Raw genomic sequence first — 19916 nt, 5'->3', positions numbered from 1 at the left:
ATATATACTCGTGTATAAGCCGAGTTTTTCAGCACAAAAAATGTGCTGAAAAACGTCCCCTCAGCTTATACACGAGTCATATAGGAAGTTAAAAATACTTAAAAAATAATAAACATATATACTCACCCTCCGGTGGCCCCGATGTGCAGCGTTGCTCCCCCAATGTCCGTGTGGCTCGTCTGCAGGCTTCCGCGCTCGTCTTCTTTCTTCTGCCGGGCGCCGCCATTGCTCTCTCTCTCTCGGCCGGCGCCTAGTATAACGCGCCGCTGCTGACGTCATACTAGGCGCCGCCCGGGAGAAGAACAATGGCGGCGCCCTGCAGAAGAAAGAAGACGGGCGCGGAAGCCTGAAGACAAGCCGCACGGACATTGGGGGAGCAGCGCTGCACATCGGGGCCACCGGAGGGTGAGTATATTACTTAAAAAATAATAAACTTATATACTCACCCTCCGGTGGCCCCGATGTGCAGCGCTGCTCCCCCAATGTCCGTGCGGCTTGTCTTCAGGCTTCCGCGCCCGTCTTCTTTCTTCTGCAGGGCGCCGCCATTGTTCTTCTCCCGGGCGGCGCCTAGTATGACGTCAGCAGCGGCGCGTTATACTAGGCGCCGGCCGAGAGAGAGAGAGCAATGGCGGCGCCCGGCAGAAGAAAGAAGACGAGCGCGGAAGCCTGCAGACGAGCCACACGGACATTGGGGGAGCAACGCTGCACATCGGGGCCACCGGAGGGTGAGTATATATGTTTATTATTTTTTTTTAATGCTGGGACAAGCTGTATACTACTGGGGGCAGGCGTATACTACCTGGGGAAGGCTGGGCTGGGCTGTATACTACTGGGGGCAGGCTGTATACCACACGGGGCAGGCTAGGGTGCTGTATACTACTGGGGGCAGTGCTGTATTCTACTGCGGGCAGTGCTGTATACTACTGGGGGCAGTGCTGTATACTACTGGGGGCAGTGCTGTATACTACTGGGGGCAGGCTGGACTGGCTGTATACTATAGGGGGCTGGTTGGCTATATATTTGGGGGGGTGTCTGTGACCAATGCATTTCCCACCCTCGGCTTATACTCGAGTCAATGAGTTTTCCCAGTTTTTGGTGGTAAAATTAGGGGTCTCAGCTTATACTCGGGTCGGCTTATACTCGAGTATATACGGTATGTATATTGATAAGGTGCTTGCCCCCTTTGTTACAGCCTTACCCTCTTACACTCGAGACACCACCGACTTACACAAAAGATTAGATGGTCTCAATATTGGACCAAATACCCTACTTGCCAGCATAGACGTGGAGGCCCTCCATCCTCCATCCCACACAATTTGGGATTGAAGGCAGTTGAATTTTTATCTCAACACCAGAGGTAGCCACTGCAAGGCACACAGCTTATTTAATTCTAGAACTATTAGAGTTCTCCTTAACCCACAACTTCTTCACCTTCGATGGCAGAGTGTACCACCAGTTCAGGGGCACAGCTATGGGCAGTTTGTGCGCTCCCACATACGCTAATTTGTTCCTGGGCTGGTGGGAACACTGCTGCGTCTTTGGTGAAGAAGAAGTTGGTCCCAGACACATCAGTATGGCGAGCCTTTGGGCTCGTTATATTGATGATGTCTTTATAACATGGGAAGGCTCATCTGACCAGTTTAAACAGTTAGTAAACGACTTGAATGATAATACCCTGGGACTCAGATACACTTATGAGATTCAGACATCACGCATCCTTATTCTGGATGTCATGATACAGAAAAACAACAGGGGTGAGCTAGAGACCTCCATCTTTAGGAAACCAACATCAACAAACTCACTCCTCAGGTGGGAGTCTAATCATCCCCCTGCCCTCAAAAGGGCCATTCCATTTGGGCAGTACCTTAGAGCCCGGAGGAATTGCTCAACTCGGAGTGAATTCCACAAAGAAGCCAATTAACTCCGACTAAGATTCTTAGCATGCGGTTACCCCGACACTTTACTCAAGTCAGCGTACAAAAAGGCACAGGCCTTAGAGTGTACCAGTCTTCACACCACTCAACCGAAACCCACAACATCACAGACCATAAGACTTATTGGCACCTACGATGGGGGGACCGATACCATACGCCAAATACTGACTAGACACTGGCACATACTAAGAATGGACCCCGACAACTGCAGAACACCCCTCAATCACCTTTAGGAGGGGTCGGAACATCAGAGACAGGGTAGTACACACTCATTTTGTAAGACCCAAACCTGACCAGACCTGGCTTACTCAGACCAGCAAAGGCTGTTACCACTGCAGTGGCTGTGTTGCTTGCAAGGTAGTGAAGACCTGCAAGAGTTTTACGAGTAATACGACAGGACTTTCATATGATATTAACCATTTCATCAATTGTAAATCCCTAGGGGTACTTTATCTAGCCACCTGCAAATGCGGTAAACAATACATTGGGAAGACCTTCCATGAATTCCGGTGCAGGGTCGGAGAACACCTAGGGGACATCAAACACAATAGAGACAAACCATTGGCTAGACACATGCACGAGGAACATGGTGGCAATTCGACAGGTCTATTCTTTATCGGCATTGACCTGGTGAAACCACCAGAAAGAGGGGGTGACTGGGACCGCTTTTTCAAAAGGAAACACAATGGATTTTCAGACTCGAGACTGAATCCCCATTAGGTCTCAACGAACAGTTGAGTTTCGCATGTTTCCTTTAAATAACCCAGCCAACACCCCCCACCCAAATAGTACTATGTCTATTTAATTCATGACATTAGAATCTCCTTACTTTGTTCCTTTTTAAATACCAATTTTTGTATTCACCACCTACACTTGACCTTACGACCACTGAGACATATACGCCATACGCCACTCTTTATTTATCCATACCCATCGTGGGTTATTACAGTCATGCTTGGCTATTATTACGTTGCGGAGGAGTTTTATTTTCACCCTGCTCCATGATTTCACTATGCGCCCGTATTACTATTACCATATTTACCTTTAGCCTATGACTCCTCCCCGCTGTCGCCCGTCTCCCCCTACCAAGTGGGCATCTGCCCATTCTTTGGCGAGCACCCAGGCGACAGTGCGCACTGACATCAGCATCCCACCGGTTGTGCGCATGCGTCAGCTGTGCCCATTGTGGTAGCTTTACTCCTAACACTATTTCCTAAGGAGTCTCGCAGATCCCATATTTGGAAGCTTTGAGACGTATGCAACCCCGGGGTGAGCCCATTTTCATCGCTTATTATAACCTTTAGGACACCCCAAGCTGACTCTCATACCTCCTTAAACTATTTTAATTTTAGATTGGTCACTGATGTCGAGGACTCGAATATGCAAAGCAAAAGACCCTAATACACGTTTCGCTGTAAATAGTTGTAAATAAACAAGCACTATCAAATCTTCAAATCACGAGTTGTACTTCTTTTCATTAACATTTACGTGATTTTTTGAGGGCCATCTCAGTGGACCTCCTGAGAAACCCAACACGCATTTCCGGAAATATCACATGGTCATAAGTATTCAGCCCCATTGCTCAGTATTGAGAAGAAGCACCATTTGCTCTAGCACAACCATGAGTCTTCTTCTGAAGGATGTAACAAGTTTTCACACCTGGATCGCTTTGTTATTTTAGCTGTGTAGGGTAATTGTCTTGTTGGAAGGTGAAACTTCAGCCCAGTCTGAGGTTCCGAGCACTCTGGAAGAGGTTTTCATCCAGGATATCTCTGTACTTGGCCTCATCCATTTTTCCTTCAATTGCAACCAGTCGTCCTTTCCCTGCAGCTAACAACCCCCCCCCCCATAGCATGATGCTGCCACCAGCATGTGCCACTGTTCAATCTTCATCTCATCAGACTAGAGAATCATATTTCTCATAGTCCGAGAGCCCTACATGAATTCTTTTGAAAACTGTATACGGCTTTCATTTGTCTTGCACTGAGGAGAGGCTTCCATTGGCACACACTGCCATAAAGCCCTGACTGGTGGGGGGCTGCAGTGATAGTTGACTGCAACTCTGTGTGGTTATAAGATGTTTGTATGATATGAAGTTGAATCGTCAGCCAACTTTATGCCACTTAAGCAGGTAATAATCCAGGTAAGACAACCTCAGTTACTTTATTGGATATCAGGCCCAGAGACTGCCAGACATTGACAATGGTGTTAATATACACTCACCGGCCACTTTACTAGGTACACCATGCTAGTAACGGGTTGGACCCCCTTTTGCCTTCAGAACTGCCTCAATTCTTCGTGGCATAGATTCAACAAGGTGCTGGAAGCATTCCTCAGAGATTTTGGTCCATATTGACATGATGGCATCACACAGTTGCCGCAGATTAGTCGGCTGCACATCCATGATGCGAATCTCCCGTTCTACCATATCCCAAAGATGCTCTATTGGATTGAGATCTGGTGACTGTGGAGGCCATTTGAGTACAGTGAACTCATTGTCATGTTCAAGAAACCAGTCTGAGATGATTCCAGCTTTATGACATGGCGCATTATCCTGCTGAAAGTAGCCATCAGATGTTGGGTACATTGTGGTCATAAAGGGATGGACATGGTCAGCAACAATACTCAGGTAGGCTGTGGCATTGCAACGATGCTCAATTGGTACCAAGGGGCCCAAAGAGTGCCAAGAAAATATTCCCCACACCATGACACCACCACCACCAGCCTGAACCGTTGATACAAGGCAGGTTGGATCCATGCTTTCATGTTGTTGACGCCAAATTCTGACCCTACCATCCGAATGTCGCATCAGAAATCGAGACTCATCAGACCAGGCAACGTTTTTCCAATCTTCTACTGTCCAATTTCGATGAGCTTGTGAAAATTGTAGCCTCAGTTTCCTGTTCTTAGCTGAAAGGAGTGGCACCCAGTGTGGTCTTCTGCTGCTGTAGCCCATCTGCCTCAAAGTTCGACGTACTGTGTGTTCAGAGATGCTCTTCTGCCTACCTTGGTTGTAACGGGTGGTGATTTGAGTCACTGTTGCCTTTCTATCAGCTCGAACCAGTCTGCCCATTCTCCTCTGACCTCTGGCACCAACAAGGCATTTCCGCCCACAGAACTGCCACTCACTGGATGTTTTTTTCTTTTTCGTATCATTTTATGAAAACCCTAGAGATGGTTGTGCGTGAAAATCCCAGTAGATCAGCAGTTTCTGAAATACAGGCGGTCCCCTACTTAAGGACACCCAACTTACAGACAACCCATAGTTACAGACGGACCCCTCTGCCCACTGTGACCTCTGGTGAAGCTCTCTGGATGCTTTACTATAGTCCCAGACTGCAGTGATCAGTTGTAATGTGTCTGTAATGAAGCTTTATTGATAATTCTTGGTCCAATTACACCAAAAATTTTGAAACTCCAATTGTCACTGGGGCAAAAGAAAAAAAATTGTCTAGAACTTCCATTATAAAATATACAGTTTCGACTTACATACAAATTCAACTTAAGAACAAACCTCCAGACCCTATCTTGTATGTAACCCGGGGACTGCCTGTACTCAGATCAGCCCTTCCGGCACCAACAACCATGCCACGTTCAAAGGCACTCAAATCACCTTTCTTCCCCATACTGATGCTCGGTTTGGACTGCAGGAGATTGTCTTGACCATGTCTACATGCCTAAATGCACTGAGTTGCCGCCATGTGATTGGCTGATTAGAAATTAAGTGTTAACGAGGAGTTGGACAGGTGTACCTAATAAAGTGGCCGGTGAGTGTATATTGTCCATTCAGCCCCACATAGCAATCAGTCCTCCTTGTCTTCAGTGTTGCATCTCTTCCATTCCTCTGTATCCTTCCACCCTCCTATCATTCTCTCTTCTTTCCCTTTAACTACACCTTAAACAAAATTCTCTTCTTAAAGAGGAACTGTCACCACCCGAAAAATAGCACCACCAAATATGTTCCCCCTAATCCTGTCCCCAGCGCCTTAATATTTATTAAAATTTGTGTGTGCAAACTTAGTTTGAATCAATCCGACCTCTTACCAAATAATTAATTAATAAGCCACTCTGCGGCCGCTGTCAGCTCGCTGCACCGCATCCAGCCACCAGCGATTGCGCAATACATTGCGATTCTTAATTGTCCCCGACTGACAGGGGCATGGAGGGGGTGTGTCGGCCGGCCCCCTCATGAATACGGCTGACTGAATAAATATAAAAAGGGCTGGGGACAGGATTAGGGGGAACATATTTGTTGGGGCTATTTTTTGGGGGTGACAGGTCCTCTTTAAACCATGTTCTTCACAATGATTAGCAAGTGATAGGTTTCTTATTGGCTGAAACAAAGATAACTGAAGTACCCATAGCTGTAGTTGGCTAAATAGTGGCCAGTTATCAGTGACGTAACTGCAAAGTGCCCGGTGCCCGCAGTCTGCGTGTCTTTTCAGAGGTGCAGAGAATCAATTGTATGCCAGACACGTATACAACTGATGTCTGCTGACACTGATGACGTCATCAGCGGCGCTACTGCCGCATCTTACAGTTTGTGCGGCTAAGGTGCACAGATGGATGTACATCTGCATGCACTGCTGCCAGAGAGAAAAGGAAGACGTGGGAAAATCGCTGGATGAGGAGAGTACAGAGTTCATTGTTTTCGCTAAGGGGGCCTCTCGCTAACCCCTAAGTGACCGCCCATACGGATTTCTCTGTTGGTCACTAAGGGGTCTTAGGTTAGGCCGAAACTAAGGTCTGCACAGCCTTATGACAGCTGGGACCCTGCTCTAACAGTCCGGATTGAAAACTCCATTCCAATCCGGCTGTTAACCTATTAGATCCCGCGGTCATGGCGAGACCATGATTAAGTCAGCATGACGAAACGCGTAGGTCTGATGTGTACTGTTCCTACATTGCTGTACTATGGATTTTAAAAGCTTGAAAATAAAGAATCATCGATTTTATCTGCATCTCCCGTGAAAGTGCTGGATTTGTTTCTGGATGTTAAACTTGCTGTTCCGTGGAGGGCTTACACGGGGGTCCGTGCACCAGGAAGATTGCTGAACAGAAGTAAACCTCGAGGGTAAGCTGGGGTTTTTTGTTCTTTGTTTATAATGGCCTTTAAATCCTTTTATGCAGTGTGACATATTAGTGGTATGACATCCATTTAGTCATATGGTGCTTTTTAGGCAAAAAAATTTCCTATGAAACATCGCCACCCAAATAATGTAACATTAGGTGAAAATATTAAGGGTTGACATAAAGCTCTGTTTGGTTTGGGGGGAAGAAAGGGGTTGGATATATTATGTAGGAGAAAAGATCTAGATAATTCTTTTCCAAAACACTGGAAAAAACTGACGGGTCACTCACCTGTCACCTCTCCATGGCAATGCAAGACACCCATGGACAGAGCCTTACGCCGGAGAGCACTAAGCAGTAGCCAGGGATCGAACCAGCCCTCGTTCTCCAGACCTGTAAACCAAGTATGAATTAGGGTATTTTCTGAATGTTTAGGGTACGGTCACATGGGGCGTTTACATTGCGTTTAGAAATGCAAGGCAAAAGTTTGGGGACGGGCCTCAGTCTGATGACATTAGTATTTCCTTTGAAACGCATGCGATCAGTAACGGTCACCAGTGATTTGCCAGAAGAAGCTTTAGTGCTGTAAGTGTAGTATATGTGCTCTAAAGGTTGCCCTGGTAATGTTAATATAAAATACAATACTAAATAGTATTATTTAGGGCTCATGTAGACAGGGGTTTTTGATGTCCGAGTGCTATCCTTTTGTTGCGGATGCAAACGGACTCACTGTTTCCTATGGCTCTGTTCACGTGTCCATTATTTTCACAGCGAGAAGAAAATGCAGCATGCTTTATTTTGTCTCACATGCAAACCACGTACATCCATAGAAGTCGATGGATCGGAAAAAAAAAATGGACAGCACATGCATGACATCCGTATGCCGAGTATTTTTTCTCAAATGTTGCTAGGCAACCAACTGGGCGGGCAAGAAGTAGATTCAAAACCCATCGGCTTTTTTTGCATATGTGGAAAAAAACCCAAAACAAACAGATGGCGTACGGACGTGAGAAAAACAGATACAATATGGTCTAACCACAGACATCGTGTCCGCATTTTTTGCAGACGGGAAGGGGACACGCCTTGTGTCTGGGGAAACCCTGGGAGGTGTAAAGACCAATATATGGACAGATGGTGATCTCTCCCTGTGGATCCGGACCCTGCTCTGCTGCTAACCCAACATATCTCTCAAAAGGATTGCCTGACCGATGTCTGTAGAGTCTGTGGAAGTCATTCAGTACCACACATAACAGAAACGTGGTATTGAACCGTTCTGGCTTTAAAAGTGTTGTATAAGTACTGTGATTTTGATAAATCGTGCCACCCTAGTAGGAACACATACAAAGCAGGTCCTTTAATTCAGAATCTGATGAGTAGCACAGAGCAGCAACTCACCATAAGAAGCCAGCGCCACGTCCTGAGTATTGATCCAAGGAAACTTCTTCTTGAGCTGTTCTGGGGAAAGCAGTGCCACTTTGGCTCCCTGTTCCCTGTGGAGTAAAAAAAATAGTACAACGCATGAGTAACTAGGACATAAGTATAGAGTCACTAAACTTCTGCCTCCTGCGCCAAATTTGAATCTGCACCGCTATGTACATTACTCATTACTGAACAAAAAAAAACAAAAAACAAACAGCATGATACATTCTACATTCTGAGACTTCAATCACTGATGTTTACACTGGGTAAGTGTAATAAGCTTTGAGCAGTAAGAACTATTGAACCAGGACGCCACGATCTCAGTCGATGTTGGTAACCAATAGAATTCCAGTACCTCTGAACTCTATAATTTTCTTCCAGGATCTCAGCGCCTTTCTCACTGGACAAGAAAAGGTATCCAGAAGGGTTGAACTGAACATCAACGGGGTCTTCATTCAGAATACCCAAGTACTCCTATAACAAGACATATAGGGTGCAGAGAGAACAACACATTGACTTAGGCTTTAACCTACTAAGAGGGATTAACAGTTATTATAAGGGTCACCACTTACAATGTTATAATCAGAAAGCTTTAGAACAGACACCTCTTTAACAGCTTAAAGGGGTTAAAGGGTGTTCCTATTTCAGTAAATTAATGTTACGGTTTGTCTAATAATAGTTGTTATATAGTGTATAACTACTATACTTTGTGTATCTATTTTTCAGTTTTCTGGATCTCTGCTTGCTGTCCTTCAATAGAAAGTGCACCTGTGTGACCATGGTCAGATTTATGTCCACTGTAAGCAAACATAAAAGCTTTCTATAGAAAAACAGCAAGCAGAGATCTAGAAAACTTTGAAGAATTGATACCGAAAGTATATCGGAAAATTGTATAACTATTCATTATACAAACAATAACATTTATTAACTGAAATGGGAACACCCCTTTAACTAGTGAGTGCAGCTCTGGTTTATAATGTTGGTTATAACTCAATACTATAGAATGTGTATATATACAGTAGGATGAAAAAAAGTAATTAATCAGCCACCAATTGTGCAAGTTCTCTCACTTAAAAAGATGTGAGAGGTCTGTAATTGATATCATAGGTAGACCTCAACTATGAGAGACAAAACGGTAAAACAAATCCAGAAAATAACATTGTCTGATTTTTGAAGAGTTTATTTGCAAATGATGGTTGGAAAAAAAAAAAAAAAAAAGGATTTGGTCAATAACAAAAGTATATCTCAATACCTCTTAAATTAAGTCTTCACAAGGTTGGCACACATGGTTGCTGGTATGTTGTCCCATTTCTCCCATGCAGATCTCCTCTAGAGCAGTGAAAATTTGGGGCTGTCGCTGGGCAACATGGATCTTTAACTCCATTCAAAGGTTCTCTATGGGGTTGAGATCTGAAGGCTGGCGAAGCCACTTAAGGACCTTGAAATGCTTCTTACGAAGCTGCTCCCCCCCTCCCCCCCCCGAATGGTTTGGGTCATCCCAGCCTAGTTCAAGAAATTTTGTTTCTGGTGTCCTTTGACAGCTCTTTGGTCTTCACCATAGTGGAGTTTGGAGTATGACTGTCTGAGGTTGTGGACAGGTGTCTTTTATACTGATAACAGGACCAGATTCCCACTGGTCATGGGTGGAGGACAGAGGAGCCTCTTAAAGATGAAGTTACAGATTATAATTTGCAGAACAATCAGACTGATTTTCTGGATTTGTTTTCACATAGTTGTCTCTCATAGTCGAGGTGTACCTCGTGATGCAATTTAGTGGGAGAACTTGCACAATTGGTGGCTGACTAAATACATCCCCCCACTGTATGTAGATTAATTGTAAATATTACTCTTAAACAAGGTTTTGATGCATAAATAAAATACAATCAGTGTAAAAATTGACTGTTATCTTACATTAATATTGCGCAGAAAATGTGCTCCAAACAGGGACATCTGGATATTTTCTGGTCGAGAGAACTGCTGCCTGATGCCGCCTGCCGAGAGAACGGTGGAGGCGTGAGAGTACTATAAGACGAGAACAAGAGAAAGCATTACTAAATCACATTGCCAATTGTAAGAAACAAAGAAAATGATATGTAAAGTAATGGACCGATATCTATTAGTCACCCCCTCTCTCAAACTCTAAAGCACTTGGATCTTTACCTCTCTCACCTAAGACCGCATTTGACTACCTTGACAGTCACAAAAGGCTAAGGTGAACACTCTTGGGTATTTCCTCCAGTAGGCTTATAGAGTTTCCCTAACTACGATCCTTGAGACGAACGAATATTTAACAAGGTGAGCCTCTGATATTACATTTACGTTACCATATTATCATGAGGTCACCACTATTTGACTCTCATACGATCACTTCTCTCTTTACAGACTGACCTTCAGTGCAGAGGCCTTCATCTGCATTAAAAAAGACTCCCAAAGCTTTACCCCTGTTTTGGTTTAACTTGACTAATAAAAGAAAGTATTTGTAAATCACTGATTGTAATTTGTTTTTCACTCCTCATAAGTGATTTTTCTTGGGTCCTCATTCACTTGAGTTTGATCCACCCCCGCCCGGGTTTATTGTATTTTTTCTGATCTTCCCCTAGGGATGGCCGGTTTCCTTAAAACAGGACTGGATACCTCTCAGTGGTTGACAGAGGCTAGTGAGGTATTTTCGGACAAGGCATTCACAATTAAGAAATATACACCTACAATTAAAGGAGCATTTAAGGAACTCCACCAAACCTATAGAGATCAAATCAGCTCTTGGTGGGAGGTCCAAGGACTAGAGAACTATATTAAACACATTATAGTTCCTCGCGGCCTCAGAATTTCCCTTATTCCCGCAGCTCGATACCAGGGATCAGGGTTCATTACTAAGTGGGAAAAAGAGGCGACTGCCTGTTCTCTTCGCCTTATGCAACTTCTCTTACAAGAAGAGAAGACTAGACTAGACTCCCTAACTAATAAATTAAAAGAACAGATTGAGGTCACAGATAAATTTTCAACAGACCCTGAATTTGCAATATTTGAGAAACAGCTACAGAACAACTTAGAGAGATTTCAGTACCACCTCAAAGAAAGAAAGCACAAACAGTTTAACAGAGACTTAAGCGACTTTAGGGACAATAAGGCGTATTCCCGTTTAAACGTAAGACCAACTCCCGTAGATACAGACCTAACAACCGACACCGATACGGACACAGACCTCTCAGTAGGATCACAGGGCCCACGCGGTAGAGGAAGAGGTAGACGTGGTAGAGGCAGGGGCGGTAATAGGAAGGACCAGACCACTACTGGAAACAATACAGAATGTCCCGCAAATACTTCCCCAAACTCGGGCCCACACTCCTCCTCCTCTTCCTCATCAGCATCTTTTTTACCAACAGGCCCGATCTACCCTCTCAGGAACCGGAACCCCAGAGCAAGGACCTAGACCTTTTAGTCATCAACCTATCACAACGTACACTAACTCTAGCAGAAACCTCCATTCTGAGGAAAGGTCTATCATTTGTTCCCACAAACAAGTGTGACACATTCAATTGGTATAAAGATATACACCTTTTTCTGCGCAAATTACGGTGGCATAAATATTTTAAAATTCACGAACGTAAGGAATGTCAGGATTTGGGGATCCCCAGTGACATCCTAGCAGACGTCCGTCTATTGGATAGTCTCTCGGAACCCCCTGCCATAGCTACTGGCAAGGGTCCATTCACAGACCAAGACCCCCCCTATAGGTGACATTTCAAGTATCGACATCTTTTCACAACTAGTCCTGGATGACCTCTTGAGCACAGACCTCAGATCTAAAACCATGAATTGTAATAAAGACGAGATATCTGCCCTATCCGCTCTAGAAAAAGACCGTAATATAGTGATTAAATCATCCGATAAAGGCGGCAACATTGTAGTACTTCAGGCAGAAGATTACCGCAAAATGTGCCTTGATCTTCTTAATGACAAAGAAGGCTACGCCATACTTCCAAGGAACCCCACGAAACAATACTTGGCTACCCTGGAGGATATCTTGGGGAGAGCTCTGCTACAAGAACTCATTACTAAAGAGGAATATGATTTCCTCTTTCCCAAATTTCCTGTCCTGGCCACCTTTTACGGTCTCCCTAAGTTGCACAAAGGCACTAATCCACTTAAAGGTCGGCCGATCGTTTCGGGTGTTGGATCCCTGTGTCAAAACTTAGGTATCTACATTGACAAGGTGTTAGCCCCCTTTGTCTCTTCCTTACCATCGTTTACCCGGGACACAACCGATTTACTTAAAAGACTAGATGGCCTTATTATCGGAGAAAACACATATCTCGCGAGCATAGACGTAGAGGCACTCTACTCCTCTATCCCACACAATCTTGGTTTGAAGGCAGTTGAGTTCTATCTTAATTCAAGGGGAAATCAATGTAAGGCACATAGCAGCTTTATCTTGGAGTTGCTGGAATTTTCCCTTACGCATAACTTCTTTACCTTCGACGGCAGTGTGTACCACCAGCTCAGGGGCACTGCTATGGGCAGTTCATGTGCCCCTACATATGCAAATTTGTTCCTGGGCTGGTGGGAACACTGCTGCGTGTTTGGTGAAGAAGAAAATAGCCCAAGACACATTGGTATGGCGGGCCTTTGGGCCCGCTATATCGATGATATCTTCTTAACTTGGGAAGGGTCCATAGAACAGTTCAAATCTTTGGTTGAGGACCTCAACCATAATGTATTGGGTCTCAGATTTACCTACGATATTCAATCCGCCAGTATCCCCTTCCTGGACGTTCTCATACATAAGAACAACATAGGAGAACTAGAAACTACGATTTTTAGGAAACCCACTGCGACAAACTCACTTCTTAGATGGGAATCCAATCATCCCCCTGCTCTCAAACGCGGTATCCCCTTCGGCCAATACCTTAGGGCCCGGAGGAACTGCTCGACAACAGAGGACTTCACTAATGAAGCAAAGGTACTCCGCTCTAGATTTCGGGCAAGGGGTTATCCGGATCATATCCTTAAATCCGCATACAAAAGAGCATTGGCTCTAGACCGCTCGAACCTACTGACTACCAAACCTAAACCATCCACACCCCAGACAATTAGGCTTATAGGTACCTTTGACGGAGGCACAGACAGCATACGTAAGATACTGTCCAAATACTGGCACATTCTAAGAATGGACCCGGACCTCAGTGCTGTCACCACAACACAGCCCTCTATTACCTTTAGAAGAGGCAGAAACATTAAGGACAGGGTAGTACACAGCCATTTTTCAAAACCAAAAAGAGAACAAACATGGCTTGATAGAGGCATCACAGGCTGTTACAGATGTAGTGGTTGCATTGCCTGTCCAGTAATCAAAAGTTGTAAAAACTTTAGAAGTTACACGACAGGGAAAACATACAATATTTACCACTTCATCAACTGTAAATCCCTAGGGGTCATCTATTTGGCGGTCTGTAAATGCGGGAAACAATATATTGGCAAAACCTTCCGAGAGTTCCGCCGAAGAATTGGCGAACACTTGGGTGACATAAGACATAACAGGGACAAACCACTATCTAGACATATTCATACTGAACATCAGGGTGATATGACAGGTCTCCTCTTTATTGGCATTGATCTCGTTAGACCCCCAGACAGAGGAGGCGATTGGGACCGTACCCTAAGACAAAAAGAGGCACGCTGGATTTTCCGTATGCGTACGGAATCTCCACTTGGCCTCAATGAACAGCTGAGTTTCTCTTGCTTTCTATAACTTTCTGCTGTCATTTCTCTAAGATTAACTTAGTTTCTATCATTTATGCATTTTTCTATCACTACTGTACTACATACAATTTAGCACATTGGTTAGTAGATTCACTAACCCTCTTTTACTACTTATTGACATGACTGATTATCATATTAAGTCCTTATATTCATAGCATAGGTCGGTACATAAGCAACTTTTGTATCTTCATTTATATGCTTGATTAATAATGCCTCTTGTTGTCCGCTAGACTACCCGGCTTCAATATACAGCCACTTTCGAGGTTAATGCCTCATAAAATCCCTTATTTGTATTTGGACCAATCCAGTGCAATTGGCACTCCTTGGTCCTTAAACTCGTCCAGGTGTTCTATTACGACACCTATTAGGCATAGGGATTGCGCTTACTTACCTAATACACACTAACTCTTTCAGCCTCCTCCCCACTGCCTCTCTGTATCCGCCCACCTCCGTGACGATTCGCGGGGTGGGCGGAGTTTTATCGGGTGGTAGTACGCGTGCGCGGCAGTGTGTGCGCGCGCGCGGCGGTCCCGTCGCGTGTCGCGCCTTTGGTCCGACACAGCGCCGGAACCTCTCCTGCCCGGCGTTCGCGGCGCACGCGCCCGAGCCGCCCGTCTCCCAGCCACAGCAACTACCTGATTGGTTGGTGAGTGTGGGCGGCACGGGGGAGGAGGGGGCGGATTGTCTCATCATAGCGCGCCCTTTTAAAACCCCTGCACTATCACAGTCATTACAAACCACTGGTTGAGACGGCTGCTAACAGGAGCTACACTGTCTCCTACGGCTGAAGCAGTACCTGGCTTTATTCCATTTTCCTGTCACCCCCTACGATACTAAGGTAATACCTCTTTATTTTACATGCACACATATTTAACACATGTATAACTTCAGTTATTCATACCTTACTGGGGTTGATATGGTAACTGTTCACTGTCTCTAATAGGGCGTTCATTGAAGAACCCAGCGTTCCCCTGATGAGCCCAATAGGGCGAAACAAGCCTTGTCGGGATTGGGGTTCTCTCTTAAAAATCTATGACATTTTTTTCTCGACCCGTACTTATGACAATATAGGACGCCGAAAGGCTTCAAAAATCACTGGAACATCCCTGCTGAATAGGTCTTTAATAGGGCCAGTTATCGCAGGGACAGGTTCCTGTCGGGACTGTGTTCACATAGGACCATAGTCCCGAGGCTAGGTCACAAGGGTGCAATAGTTGATGTCCTAAATAGGGCTTATATAGGGATTTACATGACGTTTTTGTCACTAAGACTAAAGCCCAGATGGACCGATATCTATTAGTCACCCCCTCTCTCAAACTCTAAAGCACTTGGATCTTTACCTCTCTCACCTAAGACCGCATTTGACTACCTTGACAGTCACAAAAGGCTAAGGTGAACACTCTTGGGTATTTCCTCCAGTAGGCTTATAGAGTTTCCCTAACTACGATCCTTGAGACGAACGAATATTTAACAAGGTGAGCCTCTGATATTACATTTACGTTACCATATTATCATGAGGTCACCACTATTTGACTCTCATACGATCACTTCTCTCTTTACAGACTGACCTTCAGTGCAGAGGCCTTCATCTGCATTAAAAAAGACTCCCAAAGCTTTACCCCTGTTTTGGTTTAACTTGACTAATAAAAGAAAGTATTTGTAAATCACTGATTGTAATTTGTTTTTCACTCCTCATAAGTGATTTTTCTTGGGTCCTCATTCACTTGAGTTTGATCCACCCCCGCCCGGGTTTATTGTATTTTTTTTGTAAAGTAATGGTTGCCCAAGACCATTAGACTACTCAAAAACAGTCTTATAGTAATCTATTTTCTACAGAAAAATCTGTATAAAGTCTGGAGAAATAGATATGCAAAATAAAAAAGCACCACCCTCCCCAAGAAATTGAAATCTACTCCTGCGCCCAAATCATCCACTGTTTTATATGTGGATGGACAAGAAGATAACCTGGAGTCTGTTATTATGGGTAACACAGTCACTGGTCCCTGGACCCACCAGAACTGCTGAACATGGACTATTAAAGGAATTGGAGGAGTGAATCCAGCCTTGCCTATGGTCCGGGTATATCTTGATGTGGTGTGAGGAATGGAGTAAGGTAAGTTGGAGTGACTGACAATATCCAACTAATGTGTTATTAGGCACTGATCTCGGTCACTTAGATTTCAGATATGTACCTTCTAATGTTGTTGATGATTATTGCATGTCTGTAACTCCCTATGAATCCACACTAGTAATTTGTGATAAGTCTGAATCTTGCAATATTCCAGACAGTTAGAATTCTGCAACTAATGATACTCAATATCTACAGATGTACAAGAATTATATACTAATCCTGTAACCAGCTATGTTCTAGTGCCAAGTGACAATTCCATCTAGGCAAACGCAGAGGTCCAACTAGGCACACACAGTATACTTATAGGCCTGGTATGGGGAATGATGTGACCAATCACTGCGGTTCCAGCATTATCTGCCAAAGGATGGGGATGTCCGGGAAATTTCCAAAGCTCCCACGGTCCCTTTGCAGATGATTGATGAACCTGTCCAGAAGGTTGCTGTGGACCAAGTAGGGCACCAGACTTCTAACATCATGTAATGTATTAAGTTCTGTCCCTATTTTTATTGTATCAAACTGTCATTTTTTTATTTTATGTATTTGTCGGTATAATTTGATAATTTGTAGGATAACCCCTTCTCGTTTGGAGGCACTGTCCTTTTTGATATTAAGCTTTAAATTAATTAGAGCCTTCTTGTGTTCTAACAATTCCATAACTCAGAAGAGACGTAACCTAAAATAATTGAATGTTATATTGAATTTGGGCATTATCTATGCAAGGTGTCTTGTCAGCCTTATATAGGAGTGGAGTCAGCTAAAATTCACTCTGGTTTTGGAGAGTGTGTAGCTGTCAAGAGGACGGTCCACTTTAACCCAACAGACTTCCTTCCTGAGCCCAAGTCCATGATCCTGACATGTACCAATACATAAACCATAGAGGATGTACTTTTTTCATGAATGTTCTTATCAGACAAATACTTATAAAACAACCCCCCCATAGAATAGTTCAAGGGTCAAAATGTGGGTTGTTGCTCTATAAACATTTGCACCAAAAGCGTAATAACAGTTTAGAAGATGTTCCGCCCTCAACCCCTGATAACCTTCCCCTGAAATACAAACTCACAGTCGTGTCTCGCTCAACCACCAGGACGTTGTAGGCTTTCTTCTTTGTCTGCATCTTTTTCAGCCAATAAGCTACTGACCAGCCTATGACTCCGCCCCCGACGATCACAATATCTGCATGTTCCGGAGGAAGATGGTCCATAGATTTAAACGGAGTCCAGTCACTGCCTGGCAGCGCATCCTTGACTTTTTTATGGACCTTCTCTAATTCATTAGACAGAACTACATGCAAGATAAAAGGTTGGTAAAACAGAATTAACAAAAAAAAAAAATGGTCAGACAGAAGGCGAGGCTATGACAACAATCAGTCAAGTTATGGACTGGTTGTCAGCGGTAATTGATACAATAAATGTTTCTGTAGTATAATGTGAAACAATGTTTTTAATCTTTTTTATGCTGTACAGTTATATCCCTTAATACAGGTTGCAGGAGCCTTTTATAGAGCTGTATAATGCATGAGCCTCCTCTCCTCAGTGGGTGCAACCAAGTAAGAATAAAGTGGGCAGCACTGGCACTTTTATAATGTGAAGTAAACGGTTAGTCTAGGACAGTGATGGCGAACCTTTTAGAGATCGAGTACCCAAAATGAGACCCAAAAACACACTAGCTTTTCCCAAAGTGCCAACACGGCAATTTAGGCAGTAACAAACTTATTGCTACCAGAATCTTTGAGCTCCAATCCGACACCTTCTCACTCTTCGGACAGGACCAAGCAGCACAGGATGGGTCACTTTAAAATAGCAGGGCACTACTTGGACTGCCTGAGACTGCAGGAAGATGCCATGTCTGGCAAACTCTGTGCCTGGGAGACAGCCCGAGTGCCCACAGAGAGGCCTCAGAGTGCCATCTCTGGCACCAGTGCCATAGGTTCGCCACCACTTGTCTAGGACATGCCACAATATAGTGGGAACTATACCAGTAGGATGACTTCGATGTGTGGGAACAAAAAGGTATTTCATATATTGCTCAATTGTACATATTATAATCGTTCCAACAGTTGCAAGCAGAATTTGTTTTTCTGCAAAATAATATTTACAACACGCCTTGGAGGCAAAGGGTCGTTTGGGCTCCTTGGCGGTTCAACCGTCTGTAATAGTCAACCTGCTTGACCGTAGGGGGTCTGCCAGTGGGCTAATCTCAATGATGTATAGGCACATACTTGAGTTTCTGATACCAAATTCACTGGACTGAAAAATGGGTTGCTGAGACAGAGGGAGTAATAGAAGAGGTGTTGAAGGAGGTCTTGGCAATGGTGCCCGCAGGGTCTCTCAGTCTAACCCATAGACGTTCTCAGTCATTTCAGGGTGTACCGTACTCCGATACTTCTGCAAAAAAAAAAGAAAAAGGGGTATCGCGAAGATGCTAAATGTCCCTGATGTAATGTAATAGGTCTGCTGGATCCACCATGCATATGTTCAGGGGCTGCCCTAGGATACAGCGGTATTGGCAAAAAATATTCGCCTTACTGGAGAGGCTGTTTGGAGCTACAATTTCACAGTCACCACTGGTGGGCGTTTTAGGTTACACTTTGGTGTTTACTCCAACGATGGCGCAAAAGTCGACAGTTACCAAAATCTTATATCAGGCAAGGAAGGTTTTGGCTGCCCACTGGCTTGATGCCTTTCCTCCTAAATTTAAACAAGTAGTAACACAAATTAATCATATCATCAGAATAGAAAAATATATTCATACAAAGCGAGATACCCTTAAAAAGTTTGAAAAACAATGGCGCACTTGGCTAATGATGGGCACTCCCATGATTGTTACTGTGGAATAAAAATTGACAATATTAGTTATCTCAAAAGTGAAGATGATGCATAGTGAGAAGAAGAGTCTCACAGACAGACAGTGGATTAAGCCATAAAATTTCCATTCGGGGGGGTAATACACATAGCACACTCACACCACTGCACACACTCACAACACTGCACACACTCACAACACTGCACACGGCACTGCTCTTAGGCCCCGTCGATCACAAACGCAGGCAGCTGCGGGCAGGTAGAGATGGAGCAGGACGGGGAGCAGCAGCTTCGTGGCCCACATGCAGTGGTGTAACTAGAAGAGGCTGGGCCCCATGACAAACTTCTGCATGGGGCCCCCCTTCCCCTTAGGGCACGTCGGCGCACGGGACAGGAGGAGGGGGTGAGCGCTGCTTGCCCCCTCATACATACAGAATGTACACACATACAGTATATACAGACACGCTGCATACACAAAACAAATATGCATACGTACAGCATACACACACCATACACAAACAGCACTCACTCACAGCGCAACCGCACACACCATACACAAACAGCACTCACTCACAGCGCAACCGCACACACCATACACAAACAGCACTCACTCACAGCGCAACCGCACACACCATACACAAACAGCACTCACTCACACAGCATATTCATACACTCACAGCGCAACCGCACACACCATACACAAACAGCGCAACTGCACAGCACACGCGCAACACACAGCACACGCGCAACACACAGCACACGCGCAACACACAGCACACGCGCAACACACAGCACACG

General features: G+C 44.5%; 1 protein-coding gene across 3 annotated transcripts in view; it reads right to left on the bottom strand.

Moving 5' to 3' along the window:
- Positions 1–19916, bottom strand: part of FOXRED1 (FAD dependent oxidoreductase domain containing 1) — a 32599-nt gene that overhangs the window by 9772 nt on the left and 2911 nt on the right. Inside the window, exons 2-7 of one of the 3 annotated variants that reach the window (XM_072156662.1) lie at positions 18536–18701; positions 17378–17598; positions 10335–10445; positions 8779–8897; positions 8400–8494; positions 7296–7397 (exon numbers count right to left, since the gene is read on the bottom strand). In XM_072156662.1, coding sequence (XP_072012763.1) covers positions 7296–7397; positions 8400–8494; positions 8779–8897; positions 10335–10445; positions 17378–17518 — 568 coding nt within the window. In that variant the 5' untranslated portion in view covers positions 17519–17598; positions 18536–18701. Of the gene's footprint in view, positions 1–7295; positions 7398–8399; positions 8495–8778; positions 8898–10334; positions 10446–17377; positions 17599–18535; positions 18702–19916 lie in introns of those variants that run through there. The other 2 variants (XM_072156661.1, XM_072156663.1) reach the window with 2 other exon arrangements.

Source organism: Engystomops pustulosus, chromosome 6 (genome assembly GCF_040894005.1).
Source record: "Engystomops pustulosus chromosome 6, aEngPut4.maternal, whole genome shotgun sequence".
NCBI lineage: Eukaryota > Metazoa > Chordata > Amphibia > Anura > Leptodactylidae > Engystomops > Engystomops pustulosus.
Note: the sequence above shows the minus strand (reverse complement) of the source record. Positions and strands in the feature narration are given on the sequence as shown.